Source organism: Leptopilina heterotoma, unplaced genomic scaffold (assembly GCF_015476425.1).
Source record: "Leptopilina heterotoma isolate Lh14 unplaced genomic scaffold, ASM1547642v1 Lhet_52, whole genome shotgun sequence".
Classification (NCBI taxonomy): domain Eukaryota; kingdom Metazoa; phylum Arthropoda; class Insecta; order Hymenoptera; family Figitidae; genus Leptopilina; species Leptopilina heterotoma.
The window spans coordinates 2425010-2439047 of NW_025111114.1; the positions used below are offsets into that span (position 1 = coordinate 2425010).

Consider the following 14038-nt stretch of genomic DNA (forward strand, 5'->3'; position numbering starts at 1 on the left):
GATTTACTGAGAATCATTGAATTGAGGGAAATTTTTGAAAATAATTGAATTCTTGAGACGAATTTTATTAAAATTTCTTTTAAGTAATTGAATTCTTTTGGGAATTTTTATTGAAGTAGTAGATATATTAAAAATCATTAAAATGAGGAAAGTTCTTGAAACTAATTGAATTTCTGGAGAAAAATTTTATCACTTTTGAAAATAATTGACTTTCTGCAAAAATTTTTAATTGCTTTAAAATTCAATTTGTTTTAGTGTTTTTAACTAAATCATCTACTTATGAAAATTCTAAACGTAACTTTTTTAATATTAAATTAATTTTGAAATATTACCAATAAAATATTTATGATTTTTTGATAAAAATTTCTATGAAAAAAAAATTGTTTGTATGTACATAACAACAATTTTTTTTTTGTTTCATTTGACAAAAAAAAAATTGTACATTTCTGAATAATTGAAATTTCCATACCAAGTGAAACTCGAGCTGGAACAGCACTTTGATCGAGCCAAAACGAGACCCATGAGACAATGACTAACATACAGCATGGGATGTAAATTTGTATAAGATAGTAACTGAACTCTCTCTTAAAGTATAAATCAACTTTCAAACAACTGTATTCGCCTGAAAGAATTTTTTTCAGAATTAGAATTTTCCTTAAATTTTCTATTTTCTCTATTTTTATTTCTTCAAAGTTTTCAAACGAATTATTTTTTTTTTTTTGTTATTATTAATTTTTAATTAATAAGAGAAGAAATAGTTCGTAAATTTAATTTGAAGTTTAATTGTACACTAAATATTTTTAATTTCATTGTAAAATTTAATTTTTAATTTACCTGTAAATTTAATCGTACATTTAATTATTGTATACTAAATATTTTTAATTTCATTATACATTAAAATTTAATTTCATTGTACATTTAATTTTTAATTTACTTGTAAATTTAATTATACATTTCATTGTACATGTAATTATAAATTTCATTATAAAATTTAATTTTATATTTCATTGTAAATTTAATTTCGAATTTAATTCTAAATTTCATTGTAAATTTAATTGTAAATTTAGTTTTAAATTTCATTGTAAATTTAATTGTAAATTTAGTTTTAAATTTCATTGTAAATTTAGTTTTAAATTTCATTGTAAATTTAATTGTAAATTTAGTTTTAAATTTCATTGTGAATTTAATTTTAAATTACATTATGAATTTAATTTTACATTTCATTATGAATTTAATTTTACATTTCATTATGAATTTAATTTTAAATTTCATTGCCAATTCACTTAAAATTGAATAAAGAAAATTTATTTAAAAAATTTTTTTTCTCCACTAGAGAGAGAAACAGACAGTTAGAAAAATGATTTGAACTAAATTTCCATCTTACCAGTATTTGTTTTACTGTTACAATAGTCTGTAAGAAATTTCTCCAGTGTAAATCTAGGTAGGTGTAAATTTTTTACGACCTGAACAGGATCGCCTTCTTTCCATTGAAATACTAAATCGTCAGTCGTCCATCCATCTGTGTTGGAAAATTATATTATTAATTTTTTTTCTTTCAAAGCAAATGAAAAATACAAAAAATTATGAAAAAAAAAATATTACGTAATTTTAAAATATAATTTAAATTTATAATTTTAATACTCACAACTTGCCATTCGAAGTGAGCAGACTTGTCTGTCGAGTGGATATAATTTCAAATTCATTGGACATGATAATGTGAGTGAAATTCTAGAAAAGAAAATTATTCATTTTTTTTAATAAATCATAATGTCAATTAATTATTATTTATTAATGGAACATTTATATACTTTATTATTTATTACTGGAAAATTATTTATTTTTCGTTAATAGGCATTTATTTATTTATTAATTCATTAATAGACATTCATTTATTTATTATTTATTACTAAACATTTATTCATTATTTATTACTAAATATTTATTTATTATTTATTACTAAATATTGATATATTATTTATTACTAAACATTTAATTATTATTTATTACTAAATATTGATTTATTATTTATTACCAAACATTTATTCATTATTTATTACTAAATATTAATTTATTATTTATTAATAGACATTAATTTATTTAAAGTATTATTTAAACAATGATTAAATTCGCTTAATTAAAAGGAAACAAAATTTTTTTTACGATTAAAATTGAAAAAAGAAATACCTTATACTGTACAGAACAGATCCTTCCGGGAAGATTCTTATGTATACGTTGGGCATAATGATATTGTGAAAATGGCCTTCCTTTTCGTTGGAAAAAAATAAATCGGGCATCCAAATTTTGTTTGCCTCCGTCAGGGTTAAATATTTCAGTTTCCCTATGATCGAAAATTAAAATAATTAATTCAAAATATTTTTTTCTCTTTTTATATTTTAGAGAAATAAATAGGCCTCTAAATAAAAAGAAACTAAATATTTACTTATTGTAAATAAATAAATAATTTCAAAGACAAATAAATTAATAAAAATTGATTATTGAAATTTAATATTATTTTTTTATTATTCTTCTTCTAAATAAATAATTAGAAGACAAATTAATAGATCATTTGAATTTATTATTCTTAATAATTATTTTTATTCTAAATAAAAAATTAAAAGACAAATTTATTATTTGAATTAAATATTATTATTTACAAATTAATTTAAAATTAATTAAGTTCGAAAAAAATCTAAAAGAAACAAGAAATTTGTTGATTCAAAAATTATTTACGATTTAAAATTAATTAATTTTAAATCGTAAATAATTTTTGAATCAACAAATTTCTTGTTTCTTTTCGAAGTTTTTTCAAACTTAATTTGTTCGTAAAAAATCTAAAAAAATTTTTTTTTTAAAATAGAAATTGTTTAAAAAATAGAAATTAATATTTACCCCCAAAATCATCGAATTTAAGTCTTTCGTCTATCCATTGTTCTCGAAATGTTAGTTGAACAGAGTATTCCTATAAAAATTTGATTATTTAATTATTGACATTCAGAAATTGATGAACTAAAATGCTTCGGGCTTACTAAGATAATATTTAATCTTTCTAGACTATCTCTTCTATTTATGTTTTTAAAAGTATATATAATCTATTGCAGCTCTTTTTTATATAAATATAGAGAGAGATTAAGAAAAACAAAAAATGTGTTTATTTTGGAAAATGGTTTTATTTTCAATCAATATTTTTTCTTGAATGAAAAAAAAATACATAATACTTATGCCAATTTAATGCTCAAGATAAGCTTTTTCATTCAATTTTCTTTTTTTTTTTTTATAAAAATTTCTTTCTTTTCAAAATAAAAATTTTGAATTTAATTTTATTTCGATAAAGAGTTATTTTTAAAAACTAAAAGGACGAATTTTTTTTTTTTAATTAAATAACAGTTTTTTATTTTCTTTTTGCATTTTTCTTTTTAAAAAATTTTTTTCTACGCCCAGAAAAAATGTGTATATTTGTCTCAGAGCCAACTAAACATTTTATTTGGTTCAAATAAATTCTATTTGGCAAAAAAAAAAAATTTTATTCGGTTCAAATAAAATTTATTAGGTTCAAGTAAAATTTTATTTGGTTAAGATAAATTTTTATTTGTTTAAATAAATTTTTCTCTGGGTGTATAATTAATATCTCATATAAAATAATTAATTTTTGTTTAAACAATTAATTTAGTATAAAAATTGAGGATATGTATTTCAAAAATTGTTATATTAAGAAATATAATTAATATATTATAAAGGATAAAATATATTATATAAGACAAAATATTTTACAAAAGAGAAAATTTATTATAAAAAAAAGTAAAATAGAAAAAATATAAAAGACAAAATATGTTAAACAAAAAATACAAAATATTTCGTGTAATTTCAAAAAATTGTACAAACTGTAAAAAAATGTACACTTTTCAAAAAGAGAATATTCAAATATTTTTATTATCTCCAAAAATTTATCTTACAGTCTAGAAAAATTATAACTTGTAGCAAAAAAAAAAATATTGTCTTAGGTACTTACAAAAAAAAATATTTAAACTTATTTTCAATAATTTAAAAATTAAATTGAAAATAATTGGAAAATTACTTAATAAATCTATTTAAAATTACTTGAAACTTGAAAGTAATCAAATTTCCATATTATTAAAAATTATTTCAAGACAATATTTTTTTTTCTAAATATAGAATAAAAATGTTTCATTAAAATCTATATATATAGTATAAAGCTTGTATAATTGACTTTGAGAAAGATTTCGAGCAATTTTTTTTTCCTCTATGCCGAATCTACTTTTGAAGCATATTTTTTCTTCCTCTACAGAAAAAAAGGAGGGCAAAGAAATGATGCTAAAAGCTGACGAGAAAAATTCATGCGAAAAGCAACATTGAGCGACAAAAATACGTGAATATAAGCAACAAAGGGAAAAATTACTGTATAAATATATATAGGGAAGACTACATTTTACGAGGCGAGCATGCATTTTGGCTCACGGTTTCGATCGCAGCTCGTTGAGAGTTCTGGTCGACTGCATCTTCTTCCATATTATTATTCGTTTAAATCATTTTCTTTTTTTTTTTTTAATCAAAAAAATTTTTTTTTTTTTTTTGCTTGACAAAAACAATAATTGCGAGTTCTACTCTTCAATTTCTGGTTTTTTTCGTTTCTAATCTAAAAAAAAATTTTCTGTTCTTTTAATCAGAAATTGAAGGCAAATTTTGAATATTACTAAATATTTAATATATTTTTTTAAATTAATAATATTAATTAATTATTAAATATATTTTTAGTAATTAAATATTAAAAAATATTTTTAGTAATTATTAAATATATTTTTAGTCATTAGATACTAAATATATTTTTACTATATTTATATAATTTTAATATATTTAACTAAATATTAAAAAATATTTTTAATAATTAATTAAATAAACATTAAATATTTATTATTCTGTTTTTTTTTGCTTGAACTAAGCAGAAATTGATTTTCAGCAAAAAAAAAAAAATTCGATTTCGATAAGTATATAAAAAGATTTTGTCAATATCTAACTAAATAGTGTGATATATAAAATTAACGAAATATTTATTATTTTTTAATTTTTATTTTATTGGAAATAAATCTTATTCAGGTTTTTTTTCAATTTTCTTTCGTTAATTAAAATATTGGCCTCTATTATTATACAGTTGGAATTTAGAAAATTTTTCGAAAATAGAAAAATGGTAAATTATTCAATATTTAAAATTTTTATTTTACAATTTTTCTGTTAATTTAATTTTTCTTTTTCGTTAATTTTTTTCGTCGACCCAATGATGTGTTGGTAAAAGTGTGTAAAGTATTTTTGGTTTCTTGTCGATTTTTTAAACACTTGTAGAAATATATGTCGAGGTGCGGGGAACAGTGTATTTTGTTTCTATTTTATTTTTTTATTATTATTATCTTTTTTTTATTATTGTTTTTTTACTATTTTTTTACTACTTTCTTTTTATACTATTTTCTCTTTTTAGTCTTTTTTTACTCTTTTCTTTTTATACTATTTTTTTACTATTTTCTTTTCCTACTATTTTCTTTTTTACTATTTTCTATTTTACTATTTTCTTTTTTTACTATTTTCTTTTCCTACTATTTTCTTTTTTTACTATTTTCTTTTTTTACTATTTTCTTTTCCTACTATTTTCTTTTTTTACTATTTTCTTTTCCTACTATTTTCTTTTTTACCATTTTCTTTTCCTACTATTTTCTTTTTTACTATTTTATTTTTTTACTATTTTCTTTTTATTTTATTTTATTTTTTTACTATTGTTATTTTATACTATTTTCTTTTTTTATTCTTTTTCTTTAGAGTTTTCTTCTTTTTCCTACATCTTCTTCATTTCAAATAGCTATTTTTCAAATAAACGTGTAAAAAATATATTTCTCTTAAAATCAATTTTATTTCGAAAAAAAAATGATTTTTCATATTTTAAGTTTTCGAGATTTAATTTGAGATCGATTATTCAAAACTGACATTATCTGAAATGGTTTTCCCCTCCCATTAGTCGGATTGAATTGCTTTTTGTAAATTCACTGCGAACGGTTTCCGAACAAAAAAATAACTTCTTGAATAATTTTCTAAAATTAATTTCCCCATATATCGAGAATGGATATTAAGTACATGATTTGTATGTTTAATATAGTCAATTGATATTCATGAAAAAAAAAAATTTTTTAATAAAGAAAAAACATTAAAAATAAAAAAAAAGTAAAAAATAAAAAAAAATTTTTTTTTAATTTGTAAAAAAATGTTTTTTTTAAATATCTTGAAAATGTGTTAATTTAATTTTTATTACAATTAGAGACTGGTCTCGTTTATACTTTTCATCAAGTTATATATTTATTGTGACAAAAGCTGAAAGCAATATTATTATCAGAAAAAAAATAAGGGAGAAAAAATTACAAACTTCCTAAATCTTTTTTCTTTTTTATTTATTCAATTAATTTGAAAAAGAGAAAAAAAAAGTATATTTAATTCGCGAGAAAATTTTTTTTTTTTTTTGTGTTCAAATTTAAACGACAGTTTTTTTTATAAATTCTCCTAAACATCGTTTATTAATAATTCTTAACGGAATATTAAACTCAGCAGCAAAATTTGTATTCATTTTACGCGAACTTTATTCCGTCAAAGTTTTATTAATTATTATATATCTATTTAAGCCCGAGCATACACACTCACACTCACTCTTTTCAAATTCTTTGAAGTGATTTATTTTCTCACGAAGATACTGAAGATTTCACTTTGTGATAATAAATGTTCTCTTGAAACGTATTAATTATCATCCTTCCATTCTATAACACTCTTCTCGTTTTCCCTATAACACACGAGTATTTAAAAAAAAAAAAAAAAAAAAAAAAATTAAAATTGCCACTCGCACTTTATCAATTTTCTAAAGAGGGAATTAACAATAATGAGTTTCCCACCCGTAGTTTTTTTTCGGGGTTTTTTTTTTTTTAAATGCATACTCAATTTTATTTTTCGTTTATACAGAAAACAACGAATTGAAAAAATATTTTATAATCTGCTTCATAATGAAAATTATCGTCAAAATGTATATCTGTAAAAATAATTTAATAAAATTGAATGGGAAAAATTATTTTCAACAATTTTTTTTTTTTTTTTTTTTGAGGAAAAATTCCGAAGAATAATTATTTTATGTACATACATTTATATGTATCATGTACAATATGCAGGATAAATATATATTTACATGTATGTAAAAATATATTAATGTGTATTAACCGTAATTATATAATTTTATATTGTAAAATTATGATAAATAATAAATAATAAATATTTATTAGTAGTTACTTATTATTTATTATAAATTTAATATTTCAATTTTAACATTTTAATTATTATAATATGACTAATAATTATAATGCAACTCAGGGATATTATGATTACAACCAGCGGTCAATAAAGTGCACATTATTGCCCTAGGTCAATAATTGAGCATTTTATTGTCAATATTGACAATTTATTTATAACCATCGTTCAATAAAGAGTCCATTATTGCCCTAGGGCAATAATTTGGCGTTTAAAGATCAATAAAGAGCCCATTATTACCCTAGGGCTATAATTAAGCTCTTTATTGACAAAAAATGCTCATTATTGCCCTAGAGCAATAAATGTGCGCTTGCAGGTCAATAAAATACTCATTATTGACCTAGGGCAATAAAGTACTCATTATTTCCCAAGGAAAATAGTACAGCTAGCGTAGAGTGACCATAATTCGCCTTTAGTGCATAATATTATATTAATATATTATTTTTAATAATTATATTAATTGTATTAATTATAAAAATTATATTAATTGTTTAATACACATTAAATACATACATATATGTATTTTTTTTTGGAAAAATATTTTTTACAGTCACGAAAACAAAAAAAAAATGCAAATGGATATACGGACATACATTTAATAGATAATACGAATACAGTACATTCCTGTTACATACATTCGATTTGGGTTTATATTTCTAAGCTCATTCCATTAAAGGCGTATATATAATATATGTTGTCGGTTTTTAAAAAAAGTGAGCAAATGGAACAGAAAAAAAATATACAAAAAAAATGAACAAAAAATACTTCTCTTTATTTCCAATTTTTCCGTAGTTTTTTTTTTTTTATTATTACATTAGAGCTAAAACTCTAAATATTGAATTAAATTTAAAAAAAGAATTTCAAAAATAAATTTTAGGAAATAAAAACTAAATTTTGTCGTAATTTTTTTATTATTACACTTGGCTGTAAAAAAAATTGTAGGAAATAAAAACAAAATTTTTCTCCAGTTTTTTTATTATTACCTACGTTTTGTTCTAAATATTGAATTCAATTTAGAAAAATAATTACAAAAAAAAATTTATAGGAAATAAAAACAAACTTTTTCCACAATTTTTTTTTTTTAGAATGACATTTCGCCCTAAATTTTAATTTAAATTTCAAAAAACAATTTCAAAAAAAAAAAATTGTAGGAAATAAAAACAAAATTTTTCTGCAATTTTTTTATTATTACGTTTTGATCTAAATATTGAATTCAATTTAAAAAAATAATTACAAAAAAAATTTACAGCAAATAAAAACAAACTTTTTCCATAGTTTTTTTATTATAATGACATTTTGCCCTAAATTTTAATTTAAATTTCAAAATATAATTTCAAAAAAAAAAATTATAGGAAATAAAAACAAAATTTTTCTGTAGTTTATTTTTATTATTACGTTTTGTTCTAAATATTGAATTAAATTTAGAAAAACAAATTCAACGAAAAAAATTATAGGAATAATAAAAACAAAATTTTTCCGCAGTTTTTTTATTATTACATTTTTGCTCTAAATATTGAATTAAATTTAGAAAAACAAATTTAACAAAAAAAAAATTTTAGGTAATAAAAACAAAATTTTTCTGCAGTTTTTTTTATTATTTCCCTACGTTTTGATCTAAATATTAAATTCAAATTAAAAAAATAATTACAAAAAAAAATTCATAGGAAATAAAAACAAACTTTTTCCAGAGTTTTTTTTTATTATTACATTCTGACCTTTTTAATATTAATTTAACGAATTTCAATAAAATGCACAAATAAATTAAAATAAAAAAATCATTAAAAGAAAAAATTGAAATTACATTGAGATTATTTAGAAATTATTTTGTAATTATTAAAAAATAAAAGAAAAATTATTTAAAAATTATTAAATCAATTACGATTATAAAAAAAATTGTAAATTGAAAAAAAGCAAATTTTTTTTTTTTTTTTTTTGAAAATTTTATTTTGAGTAAAAATTTATGGTGAGTGATATATGCATAATTTATATACATATTTTATATTCGATGTTACTATATAACCCAGTCAACGACGTGCATTCATTGAGACCCGCGTGTCAACGATCTTCGCACTATCGCATAATTTTCCTTCTCTCTCGCACACTCTCTTTTCACTGACTCGATTCCTCCGCATTCCCATTTCTTCATCTCAATAGAAAATGGGAAATGAATGACAGAAAATAGACTGATAACAAAATCCATATCATCTCCCCCATTTCGTTCCTCCTCCTTATATTATTATTATTATTATTATTATTATTATTATTATTATATGGTCATTCACTATGAAACACACGTATTGGGTACAATAGTAATAAAGCATACAATGGAATATCTTTGAAAAGATAAAATTCTTTAGATTTTCATTTTTCTTTTTCTTTTTTTTTTCTTGAATTATTATACGAAATAATTTCATGACAAAAAGGGAATTTTATTTATATTTCTAATACGGATTCGATTATGGGAATAATAATTAGCTATCAATAAAAAAAAAAAAAAGATTTTTCTTGAAATGGGATTTTTTTCTGAGATTGTCTTTTAAAATCTTTTGAAACTATTTTTAACTCCTTTTTTAAATTTTTATTTGGATATTATTACGCTATCAAAAAAAATTTTTTAGGTTTTTTTTCGAATAGGATTTTTTTTTGAAACTATAATATTTTTTGACTCTATTTTTTTGGGGGGGGGGGGAATTGTTCCTACTTCTTGTATTATTAATCAGGGATCACAGTAGTTTTTTTCTTCGAAATATAGGATGAAAAGATAAATTATTTTTTAATTTAAAAACTTTTATTAAAAAAATTATTATTATTATTATTATTATTATTATTATTATTATTATTATTATTATTATTATTATTATTATTATTATTAAAAACTTTTATTAAAAAACAAAATAATTACATAAAAAAAATTTATGTGCAAAATAATTAATCCAAATGATTAATTTTATTTTTCGCACTCTATAGATTAAAAAGTGTAAAATTTACTCAAAAAAAGACAGTTTTATAAAAAAAAAAAAATTGTGAATTAAAATATTTTTCAATTAGATATTATCAATTTTATATTATGTTCATATTTAATAATAAACATTTAATAACAAATTTAATTTAAAATAATAAACGTTCAATAATAAATTTGATATAAAATAATAAATAATGTTTAATAATACATTTAATGTAAAATAATAAATGTTTAATATTAAATTTAATATAAAATAATAAACATTTATACTTAATAATAATTTAAAGATACGTTATAATAAATAAATTATTAGAGTTTGAAATAATTGAATTTGAAATTGATTGGGGAAATTTATATTTAAAAAAAAGAGGATAAATTGCTATTTGGATCAATAACTGAATTTGAACATAATTAAAAAAAAACCAATGAATTAAAATTTCAAAGATTGAAAACTTTTGACGAATTAAATTTAGAGTTAAGATTTTAATCGATGCGAAAGTTTTTAGTTCAGTAGTTTAAACTTTCATAAGATAAACTCATGAAAGTTTTTAATTGTAAATATAAAAATTAATTTCTTTCCTAGAATTTTTTTTTAAAGAAATGTTTAGAAACAACTTTTGAAAATTAAAAATAGAATAATGAGAATAAATAATAAATTTGAAATTGCTGAAATTTAACTGATACCTTTAGATTTAGTTAAAATCAAAAATGAAAAAATTAAATAAAAAAATGAAATTAATTAATAATAAAATAATAATAATAAAATTAATAATAATAATATAAATAAAAATGAAATATTTTTAAAAAATGAAATTAATTAATAATAAAATAATAATAAAATTAATAATAGGTAATAATAAATAAAAATGAAATTAAATATTTTTAAAATATTTTTTTTAATTACTTTAATATTTAAATAAAGTGGAAAAATTTTGAAAAAAGTTTAAGAAACGAGTCTGTGATCCCTGAAAGAAAATAAAAGTAAATGAGAATTTTTCCTGGGGAAAAATAATTGTGAAAACAAAAAATTAATTTTCTCACAGTCGCCATATTATTTTAATAATGAAAATATTTAATTGAAGTAAAAATGTTCCTCAATAAATATTTTAAACACTCTCTTAATTTACTAATTCAATCGCAAAAAATTGAGTCACTAATTTAAATTTAGAATTTTAAATTCTAAATTCTAAATTCTAAATTCTAAATTCTAAATTCTAAATTCTAAATTCTAAATTCTAAATTTTAAATTCTAAATTCACACGAATTCAAAATTTAGAGAATTTGAATTTTTCCGAATTTCAAATTCAATTGCAGTAAATATTAAATATTAAATATATATCATTGAATCGAATTATTATTTTTCATCGAAAACAAAAATTAAACCATCACTCAATGCAAAAATTTGTGGCGACAACAAATAACAATAATTATATATGCGATTAAAGCGAACGTGAATCAATAAAATAATGATAATCGTATATTTATGAAATAAGTGAGAAATTGTGGATTAAAAAAAAAAGAGTAGCCTAAGGCTGTGAAACGCAAAAAAAAAAATTATATACTTTATATATATTTATATTGAAATAGGCGTGTGTGAAAATTCAATGTGATGATTAAGTGCCTATGAGAATTGGAGCAGTGGGAGAATTGAAAAAAAAAATATGATGAATTTTGTGCTCGAGAGAGATAAAGAGAATGTGAGAGAAAGAATTGAAAAGCAAGAGATTCACAAAAGTGAGTGTTAAAGCGAAGGGTCTTTAAACGCTGGAGGACTTGAAATTCAACTTTATTTATATTGCGATATATTGGAATAAATATGACATTTTTATTTATAAGCCCATAAAAAAAAGTATATACTTGTAGTCTCATATATTTTAGGTATAAAAAAAAAATTCCTGATTACTGTTAAAAGTACAATGTTCTATTTTTTTTTCTTCTTTTATTCTCCCTCCTTCCTTTTTCTCTAAAATGAAAACAAAACCAAAAAATTCATAATTAAAACTTAAGATCCTAAAAAATCAAATTAATAAAAATTATACAATAATTATCATTATGTAATTATAAATAATTTTTTTATAATCTTATAAGATTAATTTTTTCTTAATCTTATATAATAATAATTATTCTTTTATTGAAAGAATTTTTTTTATAGTCTTAATTAATTTTTCTATTCTTTTATTATTATTTTTTATAATTTTTTTTATTTTTACTTTTTTGTAATAATACTTGTTCTTTTATTATTGTTTTCTAAAATAATAATTGTTCTTTTATTATTATTTTTTGTAATAATAATTGTTCTTTTATTATTGTTTTTTGTAATAATAGTTCTTTTATTATTATTTTTTGGAATAATAATTGTTTTTTTATTATTATTTTTTGTAATAACAATTATTTTTTTATTATTTTTGTATAATAATTATAATAAAACAATAAAATAATTATAAATATTAAATAATAATAGAATATAAAAAAATACTAATTAATTAATAAAAAAATTAATTTCAATTCTCAAATATTACTTCACCAGAAAATTCAAAAACACACGGCAATCAAAATTCTGATTTAAAAACACACTCTTTTTCTTGTATAACAATTTTTTTTTTAAAGCAGCAAATTAAAAAAAAAATAAAATTATGCTCCTGTTTGTAAAGAAGAATCTGACGAAAATTCGTAAAAAAAATTCAATACTCTATTCTTAAATCTCTCTTTTTTTTTAAAAATTGCTGTGCATCACAATGAAATGCAATTTTTAATCAAACAATCGAGAATAATTTATTTCGCGATTTAATGCAATGTAAATTTTATACAAGAAAAAAATATCAAATATTGACAAATGCTAAAAAATAAGAAAAAAATTTCAATTCACGATTATATCAACACAACATCTTTATATATGGCGTGCATTTACAACACTAACAAATAAGAGACTACCTACTTAATGTCAAAAAAAAAAAAATTAAGACAAATTTCCATTATACTGACAAATAATTTTTTTTTTTTTTTTTTTTTAAATAAAAACGCGATTTTTAAATTGAAGATTTGGCATTTTTTTTTAATTAATACTGGAGGATAAAAATGATATGATCGAATGATTAATGGATGTTTTATTACATGCAAGTATTGAGGGAATGTTTTTTTTTTATTCGTTTTTGAAATAAAAATTTGAAAATAAAAAAATTTGTTGTTGGAAAATTTATTTTATGTACCAAAAAAATTGTATTAAAAAAAATTTAATAAAATGAATATTCTTAAAAAAAATTATATTAAAAAATAATTTTATAAAATAATTTTATTAAATAATTTTATAAAATAAATTTTATTTAAATAATTTTATTAAATAATTTTATAAAATAAATTTTATTTAAATAAATATGACTAGAAGTTGTAAATGACGTATAAAAACAGAATAAGTGAAAAAATTTAATGGAAAAATAAAATTATCACCGTTTATTTGAAGAAATAGGTAAAGGATTAATTTATAAGCGAATTTAAATTAATTTGAAATTATTTTCATACTTTATCGGATACATATAAATGTACATTTTTATCTCTTTAGATTTCCGTTTTGTGCTCAGTAACATTTAGTCGGAAACATATTTATAGAAATTTAAAAATTTAAACTTTAATTTAATTTTCTACCTTTATTGAGAAATGAGTGAAAATTTAAAAATATTTTCAAATCTTTATAATCAATTTTCTATATGAAATAAAAATTAAATTTCTTTTATTTTAACC

General features: G+C 19.2%; 1 protein-coding gene across 10 annotated transcripts in view; it reads right to left on the reverse strand.

The window, feature by feature from the left end:
* Positions 1-14038, reverse strand: part of LOC122507899 (glutamate-gated chloride channel) — a 104879-nt gene that overhangs the window by 6672 nt on the left and 84169 nt on the right. For all 10 annotated transcript variants that reach the window (XM_043620904.1, XM_043620899.1, XM_043620896.1 and 7 more), the window contains 5 exons: positions 2890-2959; positions 2185-2338; positions 1646-1728; positions 1385-1519; positions 470-622 (listed from right to left, as the gene is read on the reverse strand). In XM_043620904.1, the coding sequence (XP_043476839.1) occupies positions 470-622; positions 1385-1519; positions 1646-1728; positions 2185-2338; positions 2890-2959 (595 nt within the window). The remainder of the gene's footprint in view (positions 1-469; positions 623-1384; positions 1520-1645; positions 1729-2184; positions 2339-2889; positions 2960-14038) is intronic.